Here is a 16,361-nt window from a genome sequence, read left to right on the forward strand (position 1 = left end):
TCTTGTCTTTTCTTGTCCTGTCTTGTTTTGTTTTATCTTGTCTTGTCTTAATTTACCTTGTCTTGTCTTATCTTGTCTTGTCTTATCTGTGCTCAGCTCGACTTCCGTTAACCTGTCTTGAATTGAATCAGCTTAAATTGGCTTGACTTAGTGTATCTTGAGCTGGCATTTATATATTTTTTATTACTAATATTAAATACTTAACAGTACTTAAATTAGAATACAAAAAAACAAACATTTCTTTATGTAATAAATTTATACAATCCTGGTATAATAACACATTGTTGAATAACAGAACCCCCAGGAGGTCAGTAATACAGTATGCTGGTTATATGATGTGTGTGTGTGTGTGGTGTTGGTGTGTGTAGGAGGTCAGTCTTTTGCATCATACTGGTTTAATTGGGCTGCAGTGGTTAATTACACAATGTTCTGAGGTGCAGGAGAAATCCAGCTGCTCGGGGGTATATAAGAGACTAACAGCTGCCGCTCAACCTACAACCAACAACCAGCAGGAGCTCAGCAAACACCTGCCTGTAGGTAAGCTGCCCAGGTGTGATGACTTGTGTCAGCATGTGTGTGTGTGATTTTACTTTTATATTTAAACTGTAGTGTTCTATCAATAAGTTTCTATTCATAATTTACATCTACATTACCGGTCAAAGGTTTTTAAATAACCGAATTGTTAGTAGTCTAGTAGTAGTGCTGTAAAAAAGCTGCTTTTTATTTTATAATTTTTTAATGTTTAATTTTTTTTGCAATTTATATTAATACTGTCATTCAAACTATGAAGAAAAACATGGAATTATCTTATAAACAAAAAAGTGTTAAACAAACTAGAATACACTGAAAAAAAGATACTTTGGACCGACCTAAAATATTGCTCTAACTTGTTACAGCTAAATATATTCGTTTTTTCAACTTATATTTATGATTCAGTTAAAATCTGAAATTTTGATTTAAAATCAATCAATACATTATTTAACCCAAGTACCGAAAAGTTCTTTAAAACAAAGATAAAAGATGATTTATGATAAATATCCCTTTTCACACTTTTTTTTTTTTAAATCTGGAATAACTGATTATTTTCTGTTACAGCCATGTATAATTTTAACTTTGAAAAATCTAATTAAATAATTTGAATTCTGTTTTTTTATTTTATAAACTTTCTGTAATTTTCTTTTCAGCCAAAATGCATTACTTATTTATATATTTACTATAGTCACAAGTATAAAACCGACTAATTTATGTTAGAATAATTCAAAACGACTAAATATTCTAATATTAAGTAACAGTTGAAGCTGGGCAAACTTTTGAAGCCTCTAATCATTTCTTAAGTAAAGGCGGAGTGATCTGATGTGATGTTATAACCTCTGAAATGAAGTAAAAAATATTATTTAAGTTGAACTATTTATTTGAAGTTGTTGAAACAGTGGTTGTCACACTTTCTTCAGTGTATATTTTAGATTCTTCAAACTAGCACCTCTTGACTAGATGCCACCTTTACACATCTTGGCTGTATTTTCTCAGTCAGATTTATGAGGTAGAGTCACCTGGAATTCAGGCTCTCAGTTAACAGCTGTGCTGAACTCATCAAGAGTTAATTACTTGAATTTCTTGCCTCTTACTGTGTTTGAGAGCATCAGTTGTAAAGTTGTGAGAAGAGTTGAGAAGAACTACTCAAATAAGTAAAGAAAAAAATCATTTTTAAAGTGTTAAACAAACCAGCATAGCATTTAGATGCTCTTTTAGATCTGGGGAGCAGTTAACTTGTGGTTTCTGAGGCTGGTAACTTTCTCCTTTCCTGAGGTGGTCCTGATGAGGGCCAGTTTCATCATAACGTTTTGGATTGTTTTTGCAGTTTGAGAATACTTTCAAAGTTCTTGAAATGTATAATTTTGACATTTTAACATTTTTTAAGTTACTACATAATACTTTGTGTTCCTTCATAGTCTGGATGACTTCACTATTCATTTACAATGTAGAAAGTAACTGAATGTACATAAATGTTACTGAAAGTATGTCATGATTTCCTGTTTTCAGACGCGTGTGTTTGTATTGTTCTGTGCTGAGAGTGACGTGGTGGAGTGGAATAATGGCTGGATCTGCTCTGATTTCCCCTCTCGTACTGATGACCTGTGTCCTGCTGCCCCTCTGTGCTGCTCAAGGTCAGTCACTTGTGATTTCTGTACTCTACAATACACATAAAAACTCTGGGGGTATCTCAAAGTTACTTTTTAAATAAGAACAAAAGCGTTTTCTACACGCTTACATATAGTATCTGTGTCTCCTAACTATTTTAATAAAGCTTTTTTTTTTATTTGACATTATATTTAAAGACGTTTTTGTATAAAATTTAAAATATAATTGATTATACACCATATTTAAAAGCACACAGCGGAAATAAATTTGCCTAAGTGATATAAAATGCTAAAATATGTCCCACGCATATGGTTGAGTTAGGTGCAGATATGGGTCTTACTGTATTTGACGGTTTATTAAATGTATGTGTGTGTGTGTTGGACAGGGAGCTGCAGGGGCCGGTGTGGGGAGCCCTTTATCCGGGGTCAGCTGTGTAACTGTGACCATAGCTGCCTCACACACAACGAGTGCTGCAAAGACTATGAAGAAGCCTGCACTTTCCGTAAGACCGCCCCGCCCCTCACACACTCGCTTACTATTTTACAGCATTACACCATTATACACTATTATACACCATTATATAGCATTAAACCAATACGCCATTATACACCATTACACCAATATACCATTATAGAGTATTACACTATTACATCATTACACACCATTATACAGCATTAAAGCAATATGCCATTATACAGCATTACACCATTATACAGCATTACACCATTATACACTATTATACAGCATTAAAGCAATATGCCATTATACACCATTACACCAATATACCATTATACACCATTATATAGCATTAAACCAATACGCCATTATACACCATTACACCAATATACCATTATACACCATTATATAGCATTAAACCAATACACCTTTATACACCATTATACACTATTATACACCATTATACACTATTATACAGCATTAAACCAATACGCCATTATACACCATTACACCAATATACCATTATACACCATTATATAGCATTAAACCAATACACCTTTATACACCATTATACACCATTATACAGCATTAAACGAATACGCCATTATACACCATTACACCACTATACCATTATAGAGTATTACACTATTACATCATTACACACCATTATACAGCATTAAAGCAATATGCCATTATACACCATTACACCATTATACCATTATACAGCATTACACCATTACACCAATACACCTTTATACACCATTACACCATTATACCATTATACAGCATTACACCATTACACCAATACACTTTTATACAGCATTACATTAATACACCATTATACAGCATTACACCATTACACCAATACACCTTTATACAGCATTACACCAATACACCATTATACACTATCACACCATTATACCATTATACACCATTATACTGTATTACACTATTACACCATGACACACCATTATACAGCATTACACCATTATACAGTATTACACTATTACACCATTACACACCAAAATACAGCATTACACCAATACACCTTTATACAGCATTACATTATTACACCTTTATACAGTATTACATCAATACCATTATACACTATTATACAGCATTACATCAATAAACCATTGCACCATTATACAGCAATATACTATTACACCATTACACTAATATACTGCATTACACCAATACACCATTGTACACCATTATACACCAATATACCATTACACCTTTACATTTATATACTGCATTACACCAATACACCATTATACAGCATTACACCATTATACACCATTATACGTTTTTTTTCATTCAGTGGAGCACCTGTGTTTTCCTTTGCCAAGATAACAATACGCAAGAAATTTACCTGAACACACCTCATTCTGAGACCACCACGCCCATTGGCATAGATATATTAACAAGTACCGGTGTGGAAATAGATTGTTAGATAGAGGTGTTAGATAGCAATAAGCACCATAGGCACACAGTGATCCACAAAACATTTACACACAATTAATCAAACTGTGTGGTTCACAGTGCCTTGTTGGCTTATAGATCTTAAAATAGGTGTAGCTGTGGTTCCAGCTACACCTGGATTCTGAGTAAGGTAAATAAAGGTGTGTGTTGTTGATTGGCAGGTGGATCGTGCAGGGGGCGGTGTGGGGAGGAGTTTCAGAGGGGGAGAGAGTGTGAGTGTGACCCGGACTGCACTCTCTACAACACCTGCTGCTCTGATTACCACGGACAGTGCGGTACAGCACTTATCTTCTTATCCTTGTGATGATTTACACTCACGTGCCAAAAGTCATGGGACAGCAGTATGTAAGCGGATCATAAAGTGTTATTGGTTTTGAGGTGCTATCTTGTGAGTGAGGTTGGTTGAGCACTAGTCAGTGTGCTCATGGTAAGGCCAAGTGAATTATGGGAGATGAAGTCTGATAGTGATCTGATAGTGGGTGCAGATAGATGATGGAATGTTCCATTTCTGAAGTTAAAGTGCAGGTCTTTAACGTGTATCTAATATTACCACCCACAGTGGACAGTGCAGTGGATGGTAATGATGGTGACCGGCGGTGTCTGGCTATAATTGTCCACACAAATATATAATCTAACCGACTATAGCGGAAATCACTCACATTCATGTTCAGTGCAGAAGACCCCGCCCATGTATCCCACAAGTCAGTGCAACATTCTATAGCCTAAGTGGAATATGGCAAAAGTCACGGGACGCAATCTTAGTTCCGCGCATACTAGTTCCTGTCCCAATGACTTTTGGACTTTTGATATTTTTTCCATATATTTTTGTTGTATTGTTTATATATTATTTGTCACATATATTCTAATATATACAGTACCAGTCGAAAGTTTGGACACACCTCTTCTCAGTCACTGTGTTTTATTTATTTATTTATACATTTTTTACATTGTAAATTTAATATTGAAGACTATACTAAAGTTATACAGGAACACATACTCTGTTATTCTGTAAACAAAAATTGTTAAAAAACAGAATATGTCCAAACTATTGACTGGTATTTCCTGTTGTATATAAATGTATACAAATTCTATATATTATGATGTATGTAGTATTATTAAGATCTATATGTATATGTTGCCTAATTTCTGATTTCCATATAGGAAATCTAAATTATAGGAAATGTTATTTTGTTGATCAGTCCCTGTTTTATTAAATCGTATTCAATTAAATGTATTTTATTTTCATTTCAGCTGAGAGTGCACTAGCAGCCAGGAGCGCTAAACAGTCCAAGCCAACAGGTAATGTATAAATTCAATAACTCAAATTTAGTGTTTTTGATTGTTTTATTAACATTTTCTGCATTGTAGATGAATACTAATGTCATCCAAACTATGAAGAAAAAACAATACATAATTATTTAATAAACAATAAGTGTTAAACAAAGCAGAATATGTTTAATATTTTAATTTCTTGCTTAGATTAGACAGCTTTGCATATCTTGGGTGGATTTTGTCAGTCAGTTTTATGAGGTAGAGTCACCTGAAATGTTCAGCTTTCAGTTAACAGCTGTGCAGAACTGGTCAAGAGTTAATTACTTGACTTTCTTGCCTCTTAATAAAGTGTTTGAGAGCATCAGTTGTAAAGTAGTGAAGAGGTAGAGTTACAGGTATACAGTGAATAGTGAATATTTGACTAATGTTTTAATTCATATTATGAGAAGAACTACTCAACTAAATAAAGAAAAAAAGACTTTAAGAAATGAAGGTTAGTCAGTCTGAAACATTTTAAGAACTTTTTCAAAGGTGCATAAACTTAAAAGAACATCAACAACGATATGATGAAACTGGCTCTCATCAGGACCGCCCCAGGAAAGGAGGAGCAAGAGTTTCCTCTGTTGTACAGGTTAAGTACATTAGAGTTACCAGCCTCAGAAACCACAAGTTAACAGAACCCCAGATAAGAATTGGTTGTTCAACACTTTTAAGTTACTACATGATTCCTTATGTGTTCCTTATAGTCTGGATGAATTTAGTATTCATTTACAATGTAGAAATAAAATCATAAAAATAAAAATATTGAATGAGCAGATGTTTCCAAATGTTTGACTGGTACTGTACATGCTTGAGAAGAGTTGTTGTAAAATGTTTTAGAATGTTGATGAATTGTCTTTAGGGCTACCCAAGACCAAGGCACAGGAGAAGACAGAGTTCCAGCTTCTGAAATCTTGTAAGAAGCCGTCAGACAGCGGGAGTGAGGAGAAGATGAGGGCAGGTACGTGAGCTCTTCTATGGGTTGGGTACAGCCTGGCATAGTCAGTCTGTCTGACCCCAGGATTTATGGTAGAAACAATGGGATTATCTGTTTTTTGTCATTATTTGTCATTCAAAAGCAAAGTCAATATAGAAACTGGGATGATTGATTGTATAGATTGGGATGATCAGGCAGGTTTGACAGTGCTTTATAATTTGTTTAGAGATCTATAGGCGAGTCATCAACCATGCAGCATGCAGCTCATAATAGGGGGATTGTCAGTGTGTCTTTGCTGTCGTAATGACGGGAAAAGTACATTTTGCGTGGCTTAATTAATCATGGGTTTGTTTTGAGCGTAACATGCAATAAACCAGTCACTTGCCATTCTCTATAAGAGCGAGGTGCACTCTGATTTTGGCGAATTGCTATTTTAATGCTGCAGCTCTTCTGAGATTCTTAGTTTTTGAAACTGACGACCTACTAGTTAACCCAACTGGCATTTCAACATTAAATCAATGTTGAATCAACTTTGATGTTATGGTTGAATTAATGTTGGATTTGGTCTCTGAATATACATCTCTGAGAAGTAGAAACTGTACAACTACAAACAAAAAGCTTTTTTAGTACAAGAAACTAGAACAACAGAGTGTTAATAATAATCTTACATCACTGTAGTAAAGCTGAGTATAAAGAAAGTTACCCACCACTACCAATCGGATTCAACATCTGATCTCAAAAACACTAAAACAGTAAAACCAATAGAACATGAACATTCCCCCAGGTATGGTGAAGAATTGGTGCCAAATAAAAAAACAAATGACTGCAAATGGAAGTAAAACCACTTTTTATTGCGATATCCAACTGTTTTTTTAAATTGTAGGGTGATGAAATAAAAAATGCTAATTCAAAAGGCAGAATATTGTTGACATTTCAAAGTTCGCACAACCATTAAACATTAAATGTTGTTTCAACGTTGAAACAGCAAGAAACATTACTTGAACCATATTTCAACCATATTTCAACGTTAAAGGTTGGTTGGGTGCCATCTGGGAACACTGTGAAGGTGTGCGAGCAGATCATTTATAATTTCTATTTATTATTGATGTTAAAGTTGGGTTTGTGCACGAAGGCATGAAAATATTCTGTATAACGCGCCTTGCAAGAGGGTGTAAGAATTCTATATATTTATAAATATCTACACAGCCTTCTGATTTATTATTTTAGCTACTGGCATGGTTGTTGGTGGAGCCTGTCTAAGTTTTGTATGTTTAGTAGTAATAGTAGTAACTGTAGTAAATGCTGTAGAATGAGATCACTAAAATGTGGTTGATGCTTTTACCCATCCATATTGTACTTTTTATGACCTTATTTGATGAGAATCATTTTGAACATGCAAAGCAACCTGTACCGTGGCCACTGATGCTATGATAAGTCTAAATGACAACATATGTTTCACACACAAATGTTTAACATGTAATGTAAAGTTTTTCTTGATGACTACAAGCTCTTTCTGCATTCTCGATTTCTGTGCTCCTTTGACACAAACTGAATGGAAGAATTGTTATTTTTTTACACCTTTTAATCAGATTATTCTGGAAGACAGGATGATTCAATGCTCCCCCCAGCTGAGTACGGTCCAGATGCTTTTGGACATGGTGAGTATGTTCTGCAGTCTGTGCGGTGTTGCCATCATTCCCATCTAAGAATTAAAAACACTGAATTTATTATTAATGTATTTTATTCTGAACTCCCCTCTTCACTCTCACAGGATCTGGTCCCAGTGTTCTGGACAGCCTGGCTGAGTTAATGCCCCTGACCGCAGACTCAGTGAACCCTACAGGAGCCCCCCTCTACCCCCAGCTACCTGCCCACCCTGCAGATAACACACCAGGTGAGGATCAGTGTAGCCCCTGATCTAGCAACACCTCAGCATTCACTTTTAGCAACACCATAATAATCACCTGGGATTACACAGTAGCCACCTAGCAACACCTCAGCATCCACTTAGCAACACCTCAGCAATATCTTAACAACATCATAGCAACCTCCTGGGATTACATAGCAACCACCTATCAACACCTCAGCATTAACTTAGCAACACCTCAGCATCCACTTAGCAGAAACTTCATAATACCACCTGGGATTGCATAGCAACCACCTAGCAACACCTCAGCATCATCTAAGAAGCAATATTGTAACCACCTGCTATTACACATCAATCACCTATCAACACCTCAGAATCCACTTAGCAGAAGCTTCATAGTACCACCTGGGATTACATAGCAACCACCTAGCAACATCATCCTCTAAGCAGCAATGTTGTATTCACCTGGTATTACACATCAAGCAACACCTCAGCATCCACTTAGCAACATCTCAGCATCCACTTGGCAACATCATAGCATCCACCTAGAATCACCTCAGCATCCACTCAGCAGCAATATTGTAACCACCTGGTATTACATAGCAATCAACTAACATTGCATCAGCATCCAATTTATAGCAATATTGTTACCAGCTGGTATTACATAGCAACAACCTAGCAACACCTCAGCACCACTTAACAACACCTCACCGTCCACTTAGCAACATCATAGTGGCCACTTGGGATTACAGCTCAGCATCCACTTAGCAACAATGTAATATATCACTGGTAGCATCCTTCATGATGTGTATTTAATGTGAATAAGGGTATTTACACAGATATATAAATATATAAGTGTAATTAGATCAGTTTGCACAAACACACAAAATCAATTAGACCACCTAGACAATGGCAATATTCATATCATATTCATATTCATATCCCCATTTTGTTTAGGAGGATCTGCAGGAGGTCCACTCCAGCCTGGAGCTTCTTCTCCATCTGCACCAGGAAAACCCCTCACCATCCCCATACGGGTCTCCCTCTCCATCACTGGCCAGGCAGGTGGGCCTCTGGGTGGAGGTGCAGGTGGGCCTCTGGGTGGAGCTGCAGGTGGTCCTCTGGGTGGAGGTGCAGGTGGGCCTCTGGGTGGAGCTGCAGGTGGTCCTCTGGGTGGAGGTGCAGGTGGGCCTCTGGGTGGAGCTGCAGGTGGTCCTCTGGGTCAGCTCTCTGGTGGCCCTGCAGCAGGAAGACCCAGCACACTGGAGGACATCGCTCAGGCACTGGCAGACAGTAACCCAGCAGGAGGACTTCCCAGTAAGCACAGCATTTATACACACTACACATACCCGCTATAATCACATACATTCAGCTGGAATTACCAGATAAATTAAGAATAAACCTTTCAGGTTAAATGAAGCTAATAATCTCAGATAAAGACGGTTTTAGTACTTACTAAGGAATTCGTGAATCAGAATATACTGAATAACATAGTGGAGTAGTAATTAATAGCAGTTACTGAATAATTTGTAGAAGATACTGAATAATTTATAGCAGTTACTCAGTATTTTGTAGGGACTACTAAATATTTTTAGAAGTTACTAAATAATTCCTAGCAGTTACTGAATATTTCATACTGGGTACTAAATAATTTGTAGCAGTTACTGAGTATTTTATAGTGGATACTGAGTAATTTCTAAAAGGTACTGAATAATTTATAGCAGTTACTGAGTAATTTATAGTGGATACTAAATAATTTGTAGCAATTACTGAGTAATTCAGAGTGGATACTCAATAATTTGTAGACGATACTAAATAATTCATAGCAGTTACTAAGTAATTTGTAGTGGATACTGAATAATTTGTAGAAGATACTTAATAATTCATAGCAGTTACAGAGCAATTCATACTGGATATTAAATATTTGTAGCAGTTACTGAGTAATTCATAATCGCTACTGAATAATTCGTAGAAAATACAAAATAATTCATAGCAGATACTAAGTAACTCATAGTGAATACGGAATAATTTGTCACAGTTACTGAGTAATTCATAGTGGATACTCAAAAAACAAAAGAAACAATTTATAAAAGATACTGACTGAATAAATGAATACTGAATAAATGATAGTAGCAGTGGCTTAGGCATAACTCAATTTAATATAATAATTACAATTATTACAATTACAATTACTGTAATAAAATAATATCTCTTACTTTGTATTTCCTATTAATCCTATTCCTCATCACCTCTCTGTATTAAAGATGGCGGCCCCAGCCCTGACCTCTGTAACGGCTCTCCCATCGACGCCCTCACCTCCCTGTTTAACGGCTCTGTCATCGTTTTCCAGGGTAAGCACACCTTTTTAAACACGCTTTTGAAACACGCGTTCTTTAGGCTGTTAGTGGAGGTCAGCACTGATACGGCTCTCACCTCTCTGATCTACAGGTCACTTCTTCTTCCTCCTGGACCCAAAAACCAGAAGCGCAGGACCTGCTCAGAGCATCACCGAGCAGCTGGGCATCCCCTCCCCCATCGACACGGCATTCACACGCTGCAACTGCCAGGGCAAGACCTACATCATCAAGGTCCTGTCACTGACTGTTCCAGTACATAATGAGACAGGGCTAAACCTAAAATGTTGTCTGTTAATCCTTAAAAATCTTTCCCCTTATATCCCCAGTACGGTTTCAGTACAGTGGTGTATATATATATATATATATATATATATATATATATATATATAGAATGATATATTGCAATACTTTGCAAAAATGTGCATACATCATTCATAAAATCTGAGCAAAATAAAATTTACGTTTTATAAGCAGTCAGAACAGTGGGATATAACGGATGCTATGCTATTAGAGTACAACACTGCCCTCTAGTGGGCAGAATTCAAACACAACACTAAATGAACCACTTCTGACACCAATCTTTACATCGAAGTAATAAGTAAAAATCAATATTGTGTTGTTGATTATTGATACGGCGTTGCAAAACAGTTTTTTTTTTATAATACTCTGATACAGTGTATCAATGTTTTTTACACCCCTAACAGATATATAAAACAAGATAATAGTCCAACAATCTATAGTAATTCCAGTTTCTATATACTGGCCATTGCTTTCAGGTTGTCTGTAATTGTATCTTAACTGATCAGTGTTGATCAGTGTTCCAGAACAGTGTATTGTGATATAATGTATCAGATTAATAAGAACATATCATTGTATCTTCGTGTGCTGCAGGGTGATCAGTACTGGGTGTTTGAGAACGGTGTGATGGAGCCTGGTTACCCCAGGTCTTTATCTCAGGATTTTGATGGACTCTCTGGAGAAATCACCGCTGCTCTGTCTGTTCCAGCCACCAGGAAACGGCCCGAGTCCATCTACTTCTTTAAAAAAGGTAACGAGTCCGATTATATATTCTAATAATCTAACAGAATTATATTATATATATTATATAATCTAACAGAATAAGAAATATCATTGAAAAGATATTGATTTCAGTAAATCAGTTAAAAAACTCACATATTATATAGATGTATGACAGACAGAGTGATCTATTTTAAGCATTTTTTTTTCGTTGTTTTTTTTGTTGATGATGTATGACTAATGAAAACCCAGAAATCAGTGTCACACAAAAGTAGAATATTAAATAAGACCAACTGGTACTAACAGTGAGCCAAGTCCTGCTGGAAAATGAAATTCGTATCTCTGACAAGTTAGTGCAGTGTTTTCCCGCAAAATCTTACAGCACTTCATGCTTCCCTCTGCTGGGAAGCAGACTTTTATGGAGATGTGGATTTCATTTTCCAGCAGGACTTGGCACACTGCCCACACTCACAAAATTACCAATGACTCTTATATAATATTCAAATTATCCGAGATAATTGGTTTAGAGACACTGATTTTTGGGTTTTTATTGTCTGTAAGCCATAATCATCAACAATAAACGCTTAAAATAGATCACTCTGTGTTTAATACATCTATGTAATATATGAGTTCCACATTTTGAACTGAATTACTGAAATAAAGTAACTTTTTAGTGACATTCATCAGCCTTGGTTCAGACTCTGGTTCTGATTTTCAGACCCATTGTTTTCAACCAGAGAAACTTTATCGGAATCTTTTTCCCTATTTTTAATCTGCGTTTAATCTAATTTTTAATTGTGTTTAGGAGGTACAGTGCAGAAGTATTCGTACCCGGCTGGAAGTGGGCCAACCTGCACTGGAAAGAAAAACAAGAATTCTGTTTACAACAAGATCCGCCGCGCTCGCCAAGCAGGTACGCTATGTGGAAGATGTGCTTAATTATTTGTGCAGATTTGTATTTCTGTTAATAGCGAACAGCATACAGTGCTTCAGAACATGATTGGTAGAAACAGTAACAGTAAAAATAAACTATTTGGAGACACCTTAAATTCAGTATTGTTCATTATTGTAAAATGCCCTGCATACTTAAGTCCAAACTACAAAGAAAAACATATAGAATTAAAGCATTAAGTAAACAAAACAGTGTTAAACAAACCAGAATATATGTTATATTATATTTTAGATTCTTGTTTAAATGACAGCTAGCTTTGCACATCTTGCCATTTAATTTTCTCAGTTAGCCTTATAAGATAGTCCTCTTAATGTTAGTTTGAGAGCATCAGTTGTAAAGCAGTGAAGAGGTAGAGTTACAGGTATACAGTGAATAGTGAATATTTGAATTATGTTCTAATCCAGATTATGTGAAGCAAGGACTACTCAACTAAATAAAAGATAAAATACTTTAAGAAATAAAGATCAGTCAATCTGAAAAAAATCAGGAACTTTGAAAGTATCCTTTCCAGACCATTTAAAGCATTAAATGGTCTGGCACCCTCTTATATTGCGGATTTGCTTACCTCCTCAGTCTCACAGCGCTCTCTGAGATCATCAGCACAGAATTTGTTGGTCATTCCTAGGGTTCGTTTGAAACTCAAAGGTGATCGTGCATTTTCAGTGTATGCTAAAAGACTTTGGAACAGTCTGCCACTAACTATTCGCCAAGCTACTTCTGTCTCGGTTTTTAAATCAGGTTTAAAGACTTACTTATACAAACTTGCTTTTGATTAGTGAGTTACTGTGGTAATTGAGAGGTCGATTTATCCTTTATATATTGTTGTTGTGCATTTTAGTTTATGTGTATTTTTAGCATTTTTTATTTTATTTATTTTATTTCTGTTTTATGTTGGGATTCTTATTTTAATGTTATTTAAGTGATTTCTTTTACCTAATTTTTGGTTGTATGTATGTGTAGTTATTAGACATTTTGTGTACAGCACTTTGGGCAGTGGAAGCTGTGTAAAGAGTGCTTTATAAATAAAGCTTACTTACTTACTTACTTAAGTGCAGTCGCAAAGACCATCAAAAACATTGAAACTAATGATGAAACTGGCACTCATTAGGACCGCCCTAGTAATGGATGAACCTCTGCATGTGTTAATGCACTAATGTTAAAAGCACTAGTTATTATATACATGTGACTAATTATATTAGTGGTTATTCAGACATATTAGGCCTTAAGTTCTACTGCTGATGATAGAGCTCATTTAGCTAAATACCAGTGAATCACGAACACTGTAAAGATATAAACTGATGAAACCAGTGTTAAACTCTCACTGACTGTCTCTGAATTCCACACTTCAGAGATCCGCCTGTCCGCTGAGATCAACATCAACCTGAACTGGAAGGGATTCCCCACTCCCGTCACCTCCGCGCTGTCCGCACCAAACCCCAGGAAGCCTGACGGGTTCGAGTACTTCATCTTCTCCTGGCGTAAGTAAACCTTAGCTGGATCATTATATTGTTTCTAAAAGGTTTGGAGAGACATGTCATCTGCTGGTGTTGATCCACTGTGTTTTATTATCAAGTCTAAAGTCAGTGCAGTTTTGTTTTCCCACAAAATCTTACAGCACTTCATTCTTCACTCTGCTACTGACAACTTTTATGGAGAAGTGGATTTCATTTTCCAGCAGGACTTGGCACTGTGCCAGCACTGCCAAAAGTACCAATTGGTCTTATTGTAATAATCTGATTTTCTGAGACACTGACTTTTGTTTTTATTGGCTGTAAACTATAATCATCAACAATAAAAGAAATAAACACTTAAAATAGATCACTCTGTGTTTAATACATCTATATAAATGTGAGTTTCACATTTTGATCTAAATTACTAAAAGTAACTTTTCAATGCTTCTAATTTTTTGAGATGCACCTGTATCTCCATGTTCGCAGTCGCTCTTGTATTAACACCATTAGCAGTGCCATGGTTGCTCATGTACACGGCAAAATCTCTCACAATCAGAAAAACTCCTGGAAGGACCTGCCAGACCAGCCTGTTTCTATAATTAATATATTCGGCTTAGCAGGAATCATATTAATGCCTTTTATTACAACATTTTTTCTGTCCTTTTCACCTCTGTATTCAATTAGAACTGCTTCCTTAAATTAGACTGTAGTAGCCAGAAGGGGTGTGCCATATCATATTGAATGCAAAAATATCGCCAACATTTTTTAATATAGTTAATATATCATATTATACCCTGAAATACCGCGCCATATCACCCACTCCTAATTATCACATCAGGGTACTACTTTATTGCTGTTTTAACAAAAGAAAAATCCACTGTTCTCATTTCTTATTTTATATCTACTAGAGACTATAGAGATTATATCTGCCCTGTATCATTTATTCTACTTTAATACTGGATATATGGAGATATTTGGAGTGCATTATTATTAGTATCATGACATTCTGGATCATTGACTTCTGTTACAAATCTGATAAAATTCTTGTATTTTTTTATATCTCAGTTAGGGGTGTGCCATATCATATCCTATATATCAAATCATATCGTATGCAATAATAAAATGTAGTTTTCACTTTGTTGTAGTAGTGTATTTTTGAAATATATATTTTTTTAATTCAGTGTTTTGTCATATCGCCAAGAGTACTGTTATCACGAAAGTGATCATGAAATATTGTGATATTATTTTAGGGCCATTATGCCCACCCCTAATACCCAGGGTTTAAAGTAAATATGGAGGCAAATAAATAAACTACATTTGAAATATATAAATGGCTAAAAATTTCACATTTGTTCTTCATTTTACAGCGAAAGTCTTCAACATCAAGATCAGCGGCGAGTTCCCCACCCTGACTTCCCCCGCGAAACCTCCAGCCCAGCAAAGCGACATCAGAAACTGGCTCAACTGCCCCTAAAGGACTGAAGACAAGCACCAGCTAGCCACGCAGCTGCAGGTCATCATTTATTAGCAAAAACACTGAACAGCTTCAGGGTCACTATTCACAAAGTACAAAATAGCAAAAATAAATTCATCAGCATGGCAGTAAAGCACATCCAGAGCAAATTCATTATTAAAAACTAAAAATATATCAGCGCAGTTTTTCTTTAAGATTGGAATCTTCTGTTCAGACCTCGTCCTCTCCGAGGAAAGCCTGCAGAGAGAGAACATAAAAAAAGAAACAGAAAAATAAATATGGAAATAAATGGATACAAATCATAGTTTTAAGTGTGTTACATGTGTTTAGACTCTTACAAACACTGTAATAAACATTCATTGTTTATTAATTGACTCTTTTTTTTTATTAACACCCACAGTTGTGTCCAAACATACCTGAATTCTAAACAAAGTCTAACGCATGTGTCTTCCTCAAAAGTTATAATTAATTACCAGGCTAATGTACATCTAACATGTATATCTGAATAAGTGACCCTGTTTTATACCCTGCTGCTAATCCATGCTGCACTTCAGTTTTAAAACTGTACATTCCCCTGCATTCTCTACTCTTCTTTGCTCTATTAAAACTAAACTCACCACATATTAAAGCCTCTTGAGTGGTTTTTGCATTAAATGATTTGGGCTCTTTTGTCGTAAGGGTTAACAATATGGAAAAATATGATATTATATACAGCACCTCCCCTGAAGAATGGTCCTCGGCGGGGAAGCTGTGGCTGGGTTGGGACCCTCTCTGTGGGTCTGGGCTGCTGAGTGCTACTGCTGCTGCTGCTTGTGTCTGGAGATTTAAAAAATCAGAGAAAATGTTATAGAAGTATATAAATGGAAAAATAATGTCAGTTTAAGCTCTGTTCACTGTTCACTTTTTTTAGACTGC

The 16,361-nt window shown here is 35.9% G+C and overlaps 2 protein-coding genes across 4 annotated transcripts in view; one reads left to right on the plus strand and one right to left on the minus strand.

The window, feature by feature from the left end:
- Nucleotides 1–389: 389 nt before the first annotated feature.
- On the plus strand, nucleotides 390–15,816 carry prg4a (proteoglycan 4a). 2 transcript variants are annotated; one of them, XM_049466843.1, is made up of 16 exons: nucleotides 390–537; nucleotides 2,041–2,165; nucleotides 2,525–2,641; nucleotides 4,242–4,355; nucleotides 5,332–5,379; nucleotides 6,254–6,352; nucleotides 7,918–7,986; nucleotides 8,100–8,222; nucleotides 9,153–9,308; nucleotides 9,381–9,512; nucleotides 10,460–10,546; nucleotides 10,644–10,783; nucleotides 11,444–11,600; nucleotides 12,375–12,482; nucleotides 13,871–13,999; nucleotides 15,340–15,816. In XM_049466843.1, exons 2-16 carry the CDS (start codon nucleotides 2,093–2,095, stop codon nucleotides 15,444–15,446), a joined length of 1,659 nt encoding a protein of 552 aa, XP_049322800.1. In that variant the 5' UTR covers nucleotides 390–537; nucleotides 2,041–2,092; the 3' UTR covers nucleotides 15,447–15,816. The 2 variants fall into 2 exon arrangements, with proteins under 2 accessions (XP_049322800.1, XP_022529454.2); XM_022673733.2 differs by having other exon boundaries at nucleotides 391–537; nucleotides 9,153–9,512.
- The window catches only part of tpra (translocated promoter region a, nuclear basket protein), a 47,517-nt gene continuing 46,636 nt past the window's right edge, over nucleotides 15,481–16,361 (minus strand). For both annotated transcript variants that reach the window (XM_049466841.1, XM_049466842.1), the window contains exons 50-51: nucleotides 16,164–16,262; nucleotides 15,481–15,683 (exon numbers count right to left, since the gene is read on the minus strand). In XM_049466841.1, coding sequence (XP_049322798.1) covers nucleotides 15,637–15,683; nucleotides 16,164–16,262 — 146 coding nt within the window. In that variant the 3' untranslated portion in view covers nucleotides 15,481–15,636. The remainder of the gene's footprint in view (nucleotides 15,684–16,163; nucleotides 16,263–16,361) is intronic.

The sequence above is a fragment of the Astyanax mexicanus genome, chromosome 18, assembly GCF_023375975.1.
Source record: "Astyanax mexicanus isolate ESR-SI-001 chromosome 18, AstMex3_surface, whole genome shotgun sequence".
Lineage (NCBI taxonomy): Eukaryota > Metazoa > Chordata > Actinopteri > Characiformes > Acestrorhamphidae > Astyanax > Astyanax mexicanus.

Excerpts from the sequence above, each read along its gene's own strand:
- prg4a (XM_022673733.2), top strand. The coding sequence starts at position 2,093 with ATGGCTGGATCTGCTCTGATTTCCCCTCTCGTACTGATGACCTGTGTC. Across the intron at positions 7,987-8,099 it reads TCCAGATGCTTTTGGACATG|GATCTGGTCCCAGTGTTCTG; the intron begins GTGAGTATGTTC and ends TCACTCTCACAG. Across the intron at positions 11,601-12,374 it reads CATCTACTTCTTTAAAAAAG|GAGGTACAGTGCAGAAGTAT; the intron begins GTAACGAGTCCG and ends AATTGTGTTTAG.